The 14,642-nt window shown below is 42.2% G+C and overlaps 1 protein-coding gene across 1 annotated transcript in view; it reads left to right on the top strand.

The window, feature by feature from the left end:
- LOC133987167 (protein bicaudal D homolog 2-like) overlaps window positions 1-14,642 on the top strand; it is a 44,242-nt gene that overhangs the window by 13,413 nt on the left and 16,187 nt on the right. Inside the window, exons 2-3 of the mRNA XM_062426448.1 lie at window positions 4,784-4,996; window positions 14,352-14,504. Coding sequence (XP_062282432.1) covers window positions 4,784-4,996; window positions 14,352-14,504 — 366 coding nt within the window. The remainder of the gene's footprint in view (window positions 1-4,783; window positions 4,997-14,351; window positions 14,505-14,642) is intronic.

The raw sequence follows: 14,642 nt of genomic DNA, 5'->3' as shown, positions 1-14,642 counted from the left end.
GGAAATCTCAGCTCTACATCAGCCCACTGACTCTTGCTCCGGGTCTTGCCAAAATGCATTCTCATGTCACATATCTGCATCTAAAGGGTGTGTTGTTTTTAGGCGTGCCCTGATGTACCTTATCTGTGAGATTAGTGAGATTATCATATCAGCATTTTGCCTTAAAACAATGTTAGAAAAAAGAGCTGGGAGGTTTTTTTTTTGCTGTTCCAAATAAATTCTCACTGGATGAGACCTTTGTTGAGTCCTTTTCTTTCTATTTTTGTTCTCTCTTGCTTTTGCTGGTCCAAATTTGGGTTGTACACTCCTCCTGGTTTTGTTGGTTGCTGCCTGTGGGTTTGTGTTTGGGCATGTCTTTAATTTCATTTTTTATCTTTTCTTGAGGATGTTTATCAACAAACAGAAAACACCATGATCACTGGATTCCTGAGACTTACCGAAAAGTAAAGTTATAAGGGTAACCTCTTCAATATTCTTTTTACATGTGATTGCAGAAAAATCAAAAGGAGCAGTTTGTTTCAGTTTGGCAACACACGTCTTTCCTCTCTCTTTGTCTCATCATGTTTCCAATTCTCCATTTTTGTCTGCCTCTCGTCCTGGCCTTTTTGCAGCAAGCTTTCCTTTCCTATTAGAGCCAGGCTGTCAGACCACAGGGGGCTAAATTGATACTTTCAATGAAATGATTAAAGCTAGTCCAGAGATTGGAGAATGAGATCCAAATCCAGAGTTTTTAAGTGGGTTTTTTTTCTCCTGAGGCAAGAGTTTTCAAAAGGACTCACCAGTATTGATTGGAGGTGGGGGGGGACTAAAGTCCAGCCCTGTGTACAGTTCATGTGTATGTGTGTGTGTGTGTGTGTGTGTGTGTGTGTGTGTACCAACTTGAACATACCTATTGGTTTTATTCTTATCTCCAAGTGGTCTGCAGTAACCATATCTCTGGAGACATCTCTGCCCACTCACTATTTTCACTTCATGCCACAGAACCACTGCTCTCTCTATACCAGCAGCTCAGGAACTGAAAACAGGATTGTAGATTCAGTTAACTTTAGATCTGTAGGGCCTCTGAGACCAGCAGTATCGATCTGTTTTCTATTTGTCAGAAGCCCAAAGCCCGTCTCCCTTATTGCAGGAGGACTCTGAGCGGGGGAAAGACCTGAGTGAACCCTACGACCAATATTCTCTCTGCTTTGCCTCCCTATACCATGTAAAGTGTATAAACATTATTAGTAGGGCTGCAGCCTTAAGAGCCCGGTGTTAAGCATTTTCCTGTCTATCACTGAGTTGGGATCACGTTGCAGAATGGTGTGATTGACCTTAGTGCCCTGATTGGTCTCACTTTCAAATTAGCGGACTTTGCCTTTGAAGGGCGTCGTTTTTTCGGTCAGATTAGAAGACAAAGCGATGTTCATACCGTGTCCCAACATGTTTTGAACACAAACACACAAGCAGTCGCCGTTTAAATTAAAGACTTTGCTGTCAAAGCGCAATGTGTCGTAGCAACGTTTGTTTTGCTGTGAGATAAACCTACAAATAGCAGGTGTTGGGTTTAACATCCTGGGTGTAAAATTAAACCGTCATTCCCAGAGAAACCAATGTTTTGATATATACTTAACTTAAGACAGATAAAGCAGGCATAGCAACATGGTCCTTCCTTAAATTAGTCTGCGTTCACGCACCCACATGTTTATTTATACCCTTGAAGTTTCCATGTGTTAATCTTATGACCAGGGTAGTCAAATCCTCTGTAATGGTATGAGAAATGCATGAGGAAGTAATGAAAATAATTGTGACTGATATGGTTGAGTGAAAAGGGGAACCGAGATCGGAGTTGACTGTCTCTTTTTAGTAACTCCTCAATCATGTGTTGCTTTTGATCGCAGTGATTATGTACTTTGATCTCCACATGGTAGTCTATAGTATAAACACCAGCACGGCAGGGTTTCCAACCTCAGCCCATAATGTATGCACTCATCTGGAATCAGCCGTTGGGTTGTGTGGAGAGATAAATCTGTCATATTATTGACTTTTCTTCATGTGCCATCATAACATTAACTATAGTCTTCTATGAGGGAAATCTGTCAGGAAATCCAGACCAGACAGCGTGCTAATGACTAAAGACCTGCCTTTGATTAGCTTCACAAGAGATTAATAATCTATGCTCACATGTCCAATGTAAAAACTGCAACATATGGCAAGCTAAAGATGAATTATAAATTGGGCGGACTGCTCGCTGTGAGATTATAAACTTGGTCGCGTGCGTCCCCAATTTACCCTCCCTTAAAAGTAGCCCAAACCTACGCTTGGGGAGCGGAGATTAAGGGTCTTGGGTCAGTGGGTTTTAGGCTAGGGGCTCACACGTTTGAAGGACAGGCCTCTCAGATTGGATTGATTGGCGTCCCCCTTCAATATCCACCACACATGAAGATTATAATGATGGGATTCCCCTGATTTGTGATAGGGTAATCCTGTCTCTTATGATGACTCTGTTAATCAAATTGTCTCCTGCTGATTGGTGGTGTGATGTTTGGAGGGGAGGGACGTAGTGAGGAATATATGATGATAGTTTTTAACCTTATCTGTAGTAACTGACTTTACTTCTTTATTGAGAGATATGTTGTCCGTCAATAAACATCCGTGTGAACCTTGGCTATAAGATTACTGGAAACACAGTGTGTAGAGCGCCTTTTATTACTTGTTTATCTTCCTATTGAAGATTATAAAAACATAACTTGTGTTCAGAGCTGTACTAAATGCAACTGGTCCAGTCAATGTGTGTTGTAGTGTAGCAACCTACATTATCTTTGGTTTTAGTGTATAATAATATTATAATAATAAAGATACTATGCACATGTGCATATTATCTTTTCAATTAACTGTTGGTCCATGAAATGTTGGATAATAGTGAAAAATGTCCATCACAATCTCCTAAAACATAAAGTGATGTCCTCAAATAGCTTATTTTTTTCTGCCAACAATCCAAAGCCATAAGATATAAAGCATATATTAAATTTGTCATAAGGCAAAGAACAGCAGAAAATGCTCCTAATGAAGCATATAATATTTGGCATTTTTCCTCAGAAAAATGACTTAAATTATTACTCAATCCTCAACATAGCTGCCAATTTTTTTGTCACTGTACTAATTGATTCGTCACCAAGTTTCAGCTCTACTGTGTCCACTCGTTTGGTGTTCGATCTATCTGGGGAAAAAAGTTAGCAGTTATCAGGTCATCTGTAAAGGAGTCATCAAGTCATTTATGTCTCTTTTGATATCCTTGATTACATTAGCACAGTCAGTTATGTGCAATAATGGGGTTGTCTCATAGAGGTTGGCCCATAGAAAGTCTCACTGTCAAGCTTTTAAATAAAATGTAATGTGCCTCCTTGTGAGAGTTTATCTGTTTATCGTCGCTATCTCTCTGTTAGCACTGTCATCTTTCGTGGAATGTGAGAGAAATACTTGCCACCAGGCACGAGACATGATGTCACGCACTTCTGTAACCCATTAAACTCGTTTTATACAGTCACACATTCGTCCAAGTCCTGAAACTAGGTCAGTTCGACTTAATACAAATTTCCAGATTTTCTTTTCTCTAAAGGAATTACTGGGATTAATACAATACGCAGCAGTCAACAGAGAAAATCCTGCAGCAGTCAGTCACGTGCAGATGTGAGGGGGTAGAAGGTCAGAGAGAAGCGAGTGCGTAGTGCAGCTGCAAACAAGGTCAGATTCATATGCCTCAGGTGACTCCAGATTACTGCCTGCACTCGAGCTGTGAGGCGAGATGAGAATCAGAATTTCCATCGGCTCACTGCTGGTTACAGGACTGGAAATGAAATCTGTAATCAGGGGTATCATTATTTAGAGACGGAAAAGGGTAACCTAACCTAGATTTTGCTGCAATAAAGGTCTCTTTTCTCTATCTGTCTTCCCCCTGGTTGTTTGTGTTAGTCTCTCTGTACACAGTTTTTGTCACTGCCTTCAAGGCATTAACAAATTTAAGACAAAAAATGAAAGCAGTACAAAATAATGGTGAAACAGATAATGACTGTTAGCAGCCTCTCAACAGAGAATATCCCCCTACCGAAGGTAGAAGCCTTAGCATGTAGTTATTTAATCTTCATAAACCTCGTCCCCTTCAGTTAATCTGTAAAAATCTAATAAAATCTGGTGATCTTCTCTCACTCTGCTAGAGTCTCCTAAGGTATTAAGAGCATGAGAATACAGGCCTCTGGTGATCGCACAGACATTAGTCCGTTTGCTCTACTTTTCCTGTTTGGTTTTTCCATCTGTGGAGTCACTGCAGAGCACGTGCAGAGGAGGCCAATGTCCTGCGGGTAGGGGAGGGAGATGTGGAGGAACAGGGGGGTGGGGGGTGGGAGTAGGGACGGGATGATGCAGCCCAGATGGAGCCTAACTGATTATCTCTACTGGGTAATGGCAGTATTTTGGGAGGTTTTTGAGCCCCAGTCCTTAACTGAGCCACAGTGAAAATCATCAGCGTCAGCTTAAAATGGCTGAATCACAAAATAAATGTTTGTCAGTAGCAATCCTAATATTCAAAATTAGCCAGTTAACACTTAATCTGCTGATTCATCTCTTGCTTGGCCACTGCAATAGATAAAACTGCAGAGCACATGCAGAGGATGCCAGTGCCCTGCAGATAGAGGAAGGAGATGTTTATAATATCTGCAGTATTACAAATAAGTAACAAATCCTTCCATGTTTCCTAACACAATAGCTTCTAACCAAAAGCTCTTTTCCTCCATCCATGTGTCTCCAGGCCTTTGGACAAGCCTACTCCAACCACAGGAAGGTGGCAGCGGATGGGGAGAGCCGTGAGGAGTCTCTTATCCAGGAGTCAGCCTGTAAGGAGGCCTACTACGAGCAGAGGGTCCTGGAGCTGCAGACCGACCTCCGCCAGGCACGCAACATCCTCACCAACACCCAGTCTGAGAATGAACGCCTGAACACCATTACCCAAGAGATGAGAGAGGTAAGAGCCCCAGAACCTGAACCACACCACAGTATCTGTGGTGTGCACGCTGCAGATAGAATGTTTGAAGAGGATTGCGTAAAGTTACTTAACATATTATTTCTCTTTATCAGACAACAATGTGTTGTGGTTTGTTTCTTGCGTCAGTACTTTGAAAATGAACTCCTCAACTTCTGAGTTGAAGCAGATGGTTGTGTCAACCCTTCCTTGCCTGCAGCTATTGAGAACAGCGGGTTGCATTTGTTGACGCTTGAGTCGGATATTATTTACCTGTCTGAAGCTGGAGGAAAGACAAAACACATTCATCACTGATCGATGAGCCTTTGAGGAAACTGTGGCACTTTTTAATAATTTTTATGTACAAGGACATTTTAAATGTAGATTCACAAAAAAGTATTCCTCGTAAAGCACTGTTCTTAAGGCTGTTGTGTAATTATTACAAAACTAATCCTACTGTAATGAATGTTGAACGCAGACCAAGCTAACTGAAGGAACACCTTGCCTTCAAGCCTTGTGATGTCCTCCACCCTTTTTGCATGTTCAGTGTGGAATTATAATTATGATAAATAGATGACAAGAAACACACTGAGACCGTGAGAAATGTCGACATGAGCCTACAAGAATTATAAATCAGTTAATATCTTTTATTTGTGTGAAGTGTGGCATGACAGTATTTAACCTGTTGGCCCAGCTGTGGCATGTGTGACAAACCTCATTATATAAAACTTCATCTTAGACAAGCCAACAAAATCAGTTTGGTTGAAGCCATTTTTCTAAATCGCTGCTTATCCTTAACACATTCCGCCAAACACACTCATTTCCTTCTGTCTTAAGCTTTCCCAAACTTCATAATGCAAACCTTTATTGTCTGCGCCCCACTTTGGACAATGTCTGACCTCTTCACTGCTTTCATTTACATACTTGCAGTTAATTGACCTCATTAGAGGAGACAAGAGCACAGTGCAGAGGCAGATCGTGGGGTTGTGTGTCTTTGCCCGTGGCCATGTATGTGTGATGGAGCTGGTGATCAAGGCATTGAATTACCAGGAGAGCAGCGCAGGTTGACATCACACTGACTGAGAGATGTAGAAAGCTTTAAGGAAACCTGTTTGACACAAAGGTAGGGAGACATAAAGGGATGAAAAGAGATGAACAGAGTCTGACAGGAGGGTAGAGGGGGCCCCCACCTTAAGATGTGTTTCTTTGATGCAAAGGTCCATGATCCCTTGACAGCCAAGTAAAGGCTAGGGTAGTAAAGGGGGGGGGGGGGGGGGGGGGGGGGGGGGTAGAGGTAGAGGTAGGTACTAACCTAATGTATTTGACATCACGGCTAAGGCTGGGTTATATGGGCAAACTCAAATATCACAATATATTTGACCAAATACCTCAATATTGATATAACAATAATATCGTAGGGACAATTATTGTTATTATTATCACTGATGAATAATCATTGGTAATGTGGATACAATGAATAAGTGGGTAAAAGCAAATAAAATAACTAGAACAGTTTGGTAAATTCAGAAAAGTACATCACTTCACTGTAATGCAGCATTTAAAATAAAAAAATACAACAATTATGCCATATTACGATATCCAAAATCTAAGACGATATCTAGTCTCATATCACGATATTGATATGTTATCGATATATTGCCCAGCCTCACTCACAGGTGTGTATAGATGTTTTGTACATCACAATACCAGCCAGGAACTTGTTGTATTATATTAGTATTTTGTACAGGAATTCTTCCATCAGTCCTGTATTAAACCTGCATACAACTGCTAAGATCAGTGTCAGTGTGATCACAGTTTTCTTTAACAAATCAAGGCCTAAATGCTTCTGGGCTTCCCCTTCTGCAATATTGACACTGAGCTTTTTTCTGGTGTTTCTTTATAATGCTCTCAGTATGTGGTATTTAAACTAATCAGTATCCAAAATCTTCCATGTTTGTGCACAACAGATTTGGCAGAGTCCACAGTTTTTGCAGGTCAAGTTGATAAATCCAGTGTAATTGGGAGGGGGAAGAGTTAAAAAAAGGGGGGGGGCCTCCCCTCCAGTCCTGAGTGAGTCTAAAGCTGCGGGAATCACTACTGTTTTCTGTAAGTCACTGATTGAGACAGATTCAAGCAGTGTTTCTTACTGAGATTAGTAAAAAGGAAAGTCTTAAAAATCTCACGTCCTTCATAGCAACTTAAGTTCCAGAAAGCTCCCAATTCCTCTATAATTAGGTCAGCTGCTACTCAGCTCTGCATCTATGTTGTTATAAGTTGGGCATTATGGAAGCCAGATGTGCCTCACCAGACATGTTTCACTCATGAGCCAGGCTCTGTTTTAGGTCCCCTGTACAAGATTTTACTGCCTGCAGTCATTCAGGATTCAACTTGAACATGATTACTTTCTACAATGACATTATACCTCTTAAATCCTCCAGCTGAGGTCATTTACTTAAAATATCCTAAAGAAATGAGAGAGTAAATGGACCACTGTAGTCTTGATCCACTATTCTCAAGGGTTTGCTGCACATCTGAGTAACAGCACTGGTGTAACTGGTTTTGTACTGGTGGCCTGCATGATGGCCTTTCTGCAGGTGCCATTCCCATTACAAACACCCCGATGAAGCACCATGGGACCCAGCCAGCTCTAATTGGCCAGATAAAAGGGGCTGGAGTATAAATCGCCCCATGTATGGGAGATAATGACACCCTTCTAATGGTACGTCTGTGGGTGCTAGGCGAAGTGTGTGTGGCAGGCAAACGGAGGGAGCGCGGGGCACTGAGGCTGGCATTGTGACCACACTGACTGGGCTGAAAGAGGCCTTTGTCTCCTGGGTTTCAAATTAGCCCAAAAGCTCAGGCCGGGAGAGCAAAGAGTGGAGGAGGCATGAGGAGACGACAAGAATGGTAGGGAAGAAAAAGAATGAGGCCTAAAATCCATCAGGGAAAGAGAAAGAGGCTTAATGAGAGTAAACTCAACACCAATGTTAGACGATGCTGCTTTTCCATGCTTATCATATTGACTGAATGATTCGGTTTAGTGGTTGAAAATGAGCTTTTTTATTGCCTTCACATATCTAAAAGTTTCCTCTGTGAAGTGACGATGTATTTAGTGGAAAAGATTTCATAGCATCAGTGCAGTTAAATGGGGCTTCACTATTCAATCTCTAGATAATGTCATCATCCCACCATTACACAAACATGGAAGCTTCACTCGGTGTGAAACGGCTTTTGTCTCAGTACAGGCCAGTTAATTCACAACCATTTAGTTACAGCATTACAGCTGGTTAAATACGTCACATTTGAACCTCCCAGGCAGTTTTCTCACACCAAAAGACTCAAATGTTCGCCCCCGAGCACCGATAAGACATATTTCACTGCCTATACGATGCAGTCTACAGGATTAAACCCCCTCAAAGAGCCAGTACCATTGTAAGGAGGCGCACTCTAATAGGCATGACTTCATTAAATTCAATCTCATGTCTTGAGAGGAATGTGCCTACGGTGATGGCTTCCATTATCCACACAGAATTGGGATCCTCGTTGCCTGCCTCTCAGGAAATTATCAAGCGAAGCCGAAGATAAAAAGCTGAGAAATTTTATCAGCATAGCTTGGTCTACCTTTACTCTTTATAAACTTTTCACACTTATAGGAAATGTAATATGTTTCCACTTAAGCATCACCATGTGACCACAGTATTTGCACTACTTCCTTTCTACATGTGCATCACTCAGGGTGCAGTGTTGACACAGTAACCTCCACTTACGAACAACTGTCATACTGAAATAATTCAGGCTCTGACCACTTTTTCCTCACAGACCCATAAATTATGGTAATTTTGTCGATCACCATAATGAGTAACCCATTCAAATGTTAAACACAATTGGGTTTTTTCACCATCTCTTTGACACAGTGAATAGAGCCATCAGACGTTGGGCTTTCCTTTTAATTTAATTTAAGTGCTGTTTCAATTGGCTGGATTAAACACCTGACTGGGAAGTGAGGGATTGAGAAAGTATCTGCATTGACGGGAAGAATTTAAAAGGTCAGAAGAGGGCAGAGGTGTAAACTCATCACAAGGACGACGTCAGGAAGGCCATTGCTCTTATTACAATCAGGAGAAATTAAAAAAATAAGAAAATGATGAATAGTGGAGCAGATGGACACGAGAGCAGATTTTCAATTGTCTGGGCAAGATTGAAGCTTTACCTTGTCATTGAAAGGTCCGAATTGAGTGGTAAAAGGATACAAGGATGGTTGCTCTTTGTTCCCTCTTATTAGCATCTATTGAGAGTAACAGGACTCCTAGATGACCCTGGGGTGTTGACGTCAACTGCCTTATTATTTCCTGTGACATTTATGCAAAGATAGATCATCTCCTGTCCAGTGGTAGTTGGGTACAGAAGGAGAAGGAAGGGCAATACAAGAAGACAAAAATTTGATCTAGAAAGAAAAATACTTACTGAAACGACAGAGGCATATAGCAGAGCGGTGGTAGCAATCATCTACTGCTGCTACTGCTGCATGACTTACCCACAACCTACTCTAAACCCTCCAGATGGTATGTGGGTTATCTGGCCACAGAAACCAACATCACCTAATCTTGATCCCACTTCAGTTAGTTGCCTTATGACCCATGTGTGTATTTTTAGCCGTTAAATCCAAGGCATCTATAAAATATACGTGGAAGATTTTGCTATTGATCCCTAAATAATGTTTAGTCTTTTGGCATCAGCTTTAAGGAAGCTCTGAAAGTGTGTCATTCTTGATTTAGGCCCCTGGCTCACAGCAACCAAAGAGGTTTTCCATGCCAGATCAATGGATGCCAATAAATCAACACACACAAACCGGCCTACACATTCACTTCATCTAATGGGTGTGAACGGGCTCATGTGCACGTTTCTCTAGCATCATCCAAATGACCTCAAAATAATCACTGTTAAGTGCTATATGCAGGCACACTTTCACCCTGTGGGCTTTTCAACCCGCCTGTCACCCACTGGGCCAACAACCATCAGCCACTCACTCGTAAGGTTCCTTTCACTTTTTAGTTTTTAATTGTCTCATTGAAACGTGTGACCTTGAGTGTGTTTTCTCCCCCTAATGGAATCTGGCTAGGCTGAATAGAAATGACAATTGCTTGCAGCAGAGAGGAGGATAAAAGCAGATCTGCTTTCACCCACATCCTCCACTCTGACAGTAGCAAGAGGCCCCTGAGCTTCATTATTCCTTTGCTCTGTCCAAAGCTATACTTGGTGGGGGTTGAGCTACACTGCATCTGTGTTTCATTTCTCATCTCTCCTGAAGGTAATCCTGAGATGGGTTCAGCTTGGTGGAGTTAGATTTAAGTAGAGCTGACATGACCTTGACATGCTGCAGAGCCTACAGGTCATCATTTTTTTTTTAAATTCTCCCCATCAGCTCTCTAAAGTCCAAAAGAGCTCTCTAGAGCAGAGTGACTACAAGCCGAAGTGGAAGGCTGTCGCTGTCTTTCTACTGCAGATGATAGATAGATATGATCGAACTAATGCTCAGTATGAGGAAGCAATTCAACTGTGACTGATACATGGCCTCTAAAAGCACGGACGCACTTCCGAGGAGAGGGCGGAGGTGGGGGCTGTAAAATGAGAGAAGCAGTGTTGTAAAGTGGCAAATGAAGGCCAGTGGTATTAGTAGGAGAAACTGACAAAGGAGATAAAAATAAAATAAATAAAGAGACGTATTGAGCTGTTTTGCAGTAGGTGTCATGCACTCTGAGACCCCCTGTGCACTTTGTGTGTGTGCGTGTGTGTGTGTGTGTGTTGGGGAAAAAATCTTGTACATGTGCATTTTACCAAAGTGCAAAGGGAGCAGGATAGAGAGTGAAATGGAGGTCAGTTGAGTGAGAGGAGGAGAGAGAGGATAAAACATATATTTATATCGAGCCTGTCTGTGCTTTTATATCAATAATACAGTCTTTTGCCATCAGAGTGTCTGGTCAGCGCATTCTAGGGAATCAAACCCAGAAAAAAAGGTAAGTAAATATGGATTTTACAGTATTTGCAAGCTGGATTCTCTCTCGAGTTATTAAGAACACAGCAGAGCCTTAAACAAAGCATTAAAAACATTCCTAATCTACACTTGTGTTAAGCCTGAAACTTTACCACCGTGGCTTACAAATTGATGGAGCTATTTCCCGTAGACATAGTGGTTGTAACAGCTCAAACACATTGAGAAACTACCCAGAGCTTTGGAGAGATTTAAGCAGGCTCAGCACCACTATGCTGTCAAAAGCAGTTTAATGGTGAAAAACAGCTTAAGAGTTGAAAGAGAGAGTTCACATAGTAGAGTCGGAAGACACTCTAACCCACAGAAATATGCTCCGGTGACATTTTAATTTTGTAGCGCTGCATGGCCTCGAGAGAGGAACGACCCATGCTTTATCATGCGTGTACACATGTATGCACTAGTCCTCAATATGCTTCCAAATAAAGAGTGTGTGATTTGCTTATCCTGCAAATTTATGGCAGAACTGCAGTAAAACTTGTTTTCACTGCCACCCACTTTGAATGGAAGTGACACATTTTGTCTGTATGTGTGTGGTGTGCGGATGTGTTCGAGCAGCTGTCCAGACGTCACCTGCAGTGACAGCAGGCAGGGGGGCCTTCACCAACCACATTCAGGCTTATGGTCATGAAAGGCTTCTCACCGACGAGCACTCCATTGGTGGCACCTCAGACGCCTTTCATATATCACACACACATCAAAATTTCTCACAAACATTCCCAGGAGAGGCGTGTTTCCATCGCCTGATTAAATGTTATTCACGCTTTATAGCAGAAACACACATGGCCACCGCAACCCCTGGTGAATTTACTCAAATCAACTTCTGTCAGTCAGCAGGGGCGTTGTAATCCTGCCCCCAGTCTCTTAGGGACCCTGTGTAGCAGTGTAGGATATAAAAGCAAAGGTGAAATGTCAATCCCCGGTATGCATTGTAATCAGATTGTAGGAGGATCTCAATCAGGTGCAGTGGTGGCCCATATTCACTGGGACTAAAAAGCACTCACCCTCCAGCTGTGACTCATAACCCTGACCCGGAAGAGATCTGAGCAACCAGCTGGCAGAGCATTGCCTAGTTTAAAAACAGGAGATTACTCTATGATTATTCTCAGGATCTTTATGAATTCATAATGTTTGATACTCCCAAACATACAAGTATCTGAATTTGTTGAGGGTTTTACTGATTGCAGCTCTTTTTTTCTTTTTTTTTTGCTTTAATTCAGCTCTTTCTTAGAAGTCAGTACCACTATATGAAGGCTTAGTGATAGGACTGATCTGTATTGTAAGCTTATGTATTATTCAGTGATGCAGCAGCATCAGAGATTTTTCACAGCAAACACCCACGCTCATTAGACATGTGCAAAAAACCCCTGATGAATATTAATGTGCCTTCAAACGTCGGCCTCAACTCAGCTCTGCACATAGCGATTAATTATTACAAAGAGCAAACGAAGAGCGTGTACTCTTCATCAGAGGGGATTTAGCAGCATAATGTTTGTCGGCATTTCTTGCTCAGTAAGTCAAATAATAAGCAAGTAAATGCCAATTACAGGGAATAACTAAAACAAATTGTTTTTTTTGTTGTGTGAAAGTCTCCTGAGTCACATTAGTGAGATATTTTGGAGTGTAGATTATTGTTGTTCATAACTAAACAATATTACTCTGTAATACTGCACTCAGTTGAATGAATGGTTCATAGCTCGGAAATTAATTTGAGCATTTGATTTGGTGTTTGGGCACTGAACCACTGACCTTCTAGTTATTGAAAGGTGTTTCTAACATCAGGATGTCCTGTCACCGACTGCTTATTAACTACTCTTTTTCAATAACATTACTGATGTGTATTCAGTCTCAAGGCAGTGCTGATAGGAGAAAGTCTGCAAATTGAAAACCTTTTCAGGATTCACTTTCCGTGGTTGTTGAAATGATCTGAAGAGCAGGGATTGTGATGCGGCCACACAGTGACAGCGTGAGAGCAGGGGGCAACCTGGCAAGGGATTGGGAGGCTAATTGTCCCTCTGGTATTAGGTTATCTCTGCCAGCTCCCCTGAGAGCAAGAGAGAGAGAGGGAGAGAGAGAGAGAGAGAGAGAGAGAGAGAGAGAGATGCATCACACACATACACGACCGCAAACGCACATGCAAATCCTAATCACACTGTCGCCACACATACAGAGACTGTCTTCTCTCACTGTTTCGTAAATATACACACATCCTGCACCTGTTCAGCTGATAATAACACAAACTGGTGAGTGTGTGGATACAAGCTCCGCCATCAAATTAATGCTGACCGAGAGACAAACACCTGCACACACACTCCAAAAGTTACATGTTCTTGTGTGCTTTCCCTCCTCTCTCTCACATTACACACACATGTGCATGTTCCTTTGTTCAGCTCCAAAAAAGGGTGAGGCCCGCCTTTCTGCAGGGAGTATCCCCTTACTTCTCAGCTTTTATTCGCTATTTCTCTAAAACCCAAATATCAGTGACAAACAGCGATAGAAGAGGATAGAGGGTTAAACAGGGCGATAGACGGGTAGTAAGGACACAGGTGGCACAGTAGGGCTGATCGGATCCTTGTGGCTTCCAGTTTACGGCAGTGTCTCTACAAGTGGGGGAGGGGCATTTTTCTTGCCTCTCACCTTTTATATAATTAATGATGTCTTTCCTGAGCAGCAGGAGAGAGCCAGCTGCACCTATATTGCGAGCAATTTTCTTAGCTTGAAATAACTGCTAAGCGAACACCAAGTTAACATAATTCCTTTTTACATTACTTGTTTATTGCTTCACTGGCAAAAAATCCAACATATTATTTAGCTTGTAAAACCTGAAAATAGTCAACGTTTCAGATTGAGTTGAATTCCAGTTTAAAATCAGACAATTTTCTGATTGGTTCTTTTATTCTTTTGTACAGAGAAACCTAATGTGACTCCTCCTTTAGAAAACTAAACCATTACAGTGCTTCCAAACCACTGAATGCCTGTCACCATGAGAGAGCTAAGTAGGCTTCAGTCTCTTTGGTGCCATCAGAGCTGGCAGGCAAGCGCACTGGTGGCCCACTGCCCGGAGAGACACCTGGCACCTCCCTCTCAAACACAAATGTACCCACACACCAAACGCACACACGCCGGGTTGGGCCAGATGGGAGCCCTTTCTTATCTAGCAAGATTTAGAGTGTTAAAGAGCCCAACCTGACACAAGCAGTTATACTAAAGCAGCAATATCCAGTCAATCGCCATCTCCTTTACACTTGGGTCAAACAAGATTGAAATAGCGCTCATTGACATCTCTTCCTCTTCTCCCTCTCCCTCTTACAGAACAGCCAGATGGTGGAGCTCCAGAGGAATCAGCTGCGTGACGACATCAAGGAGTACAAGTTCCGGGAGGCTCGTCTGCTGCAGGACTACACCGAGCTGGAGGAGGAGAACATCTCGCTGCAGAAGCAGGTGTCCGCGCTCAAGCAGAGCCAGGTGAGGATGAAGCAGTGCTGCAGCTCTGCATGTGGAAAGACTCACTTATTGTGAGAATGGTGGGGTTATAGTCCTCAAAATGAGAGCAGATCATCCAGTTTTTGGTAATTTTATCCTCCATACTGGACATCATCATGC

Source organism: Scomber scombrus, chromosome 10 (assembly GCF_963691925.1).
Source record: "Scomber scombrus chromosome 10, fScoSco1.1, whole genome shotgun sequence".
Classification (NCBI taxonomy): Eukaryota; Metazoa; Chordata; class Actinopteri; order Scombriformes; family Scombridae; genus Scomber; species Scomber scombrus.
This window is presented reverse-complemented; position numbering and strand designations above follow the sequence as displayed.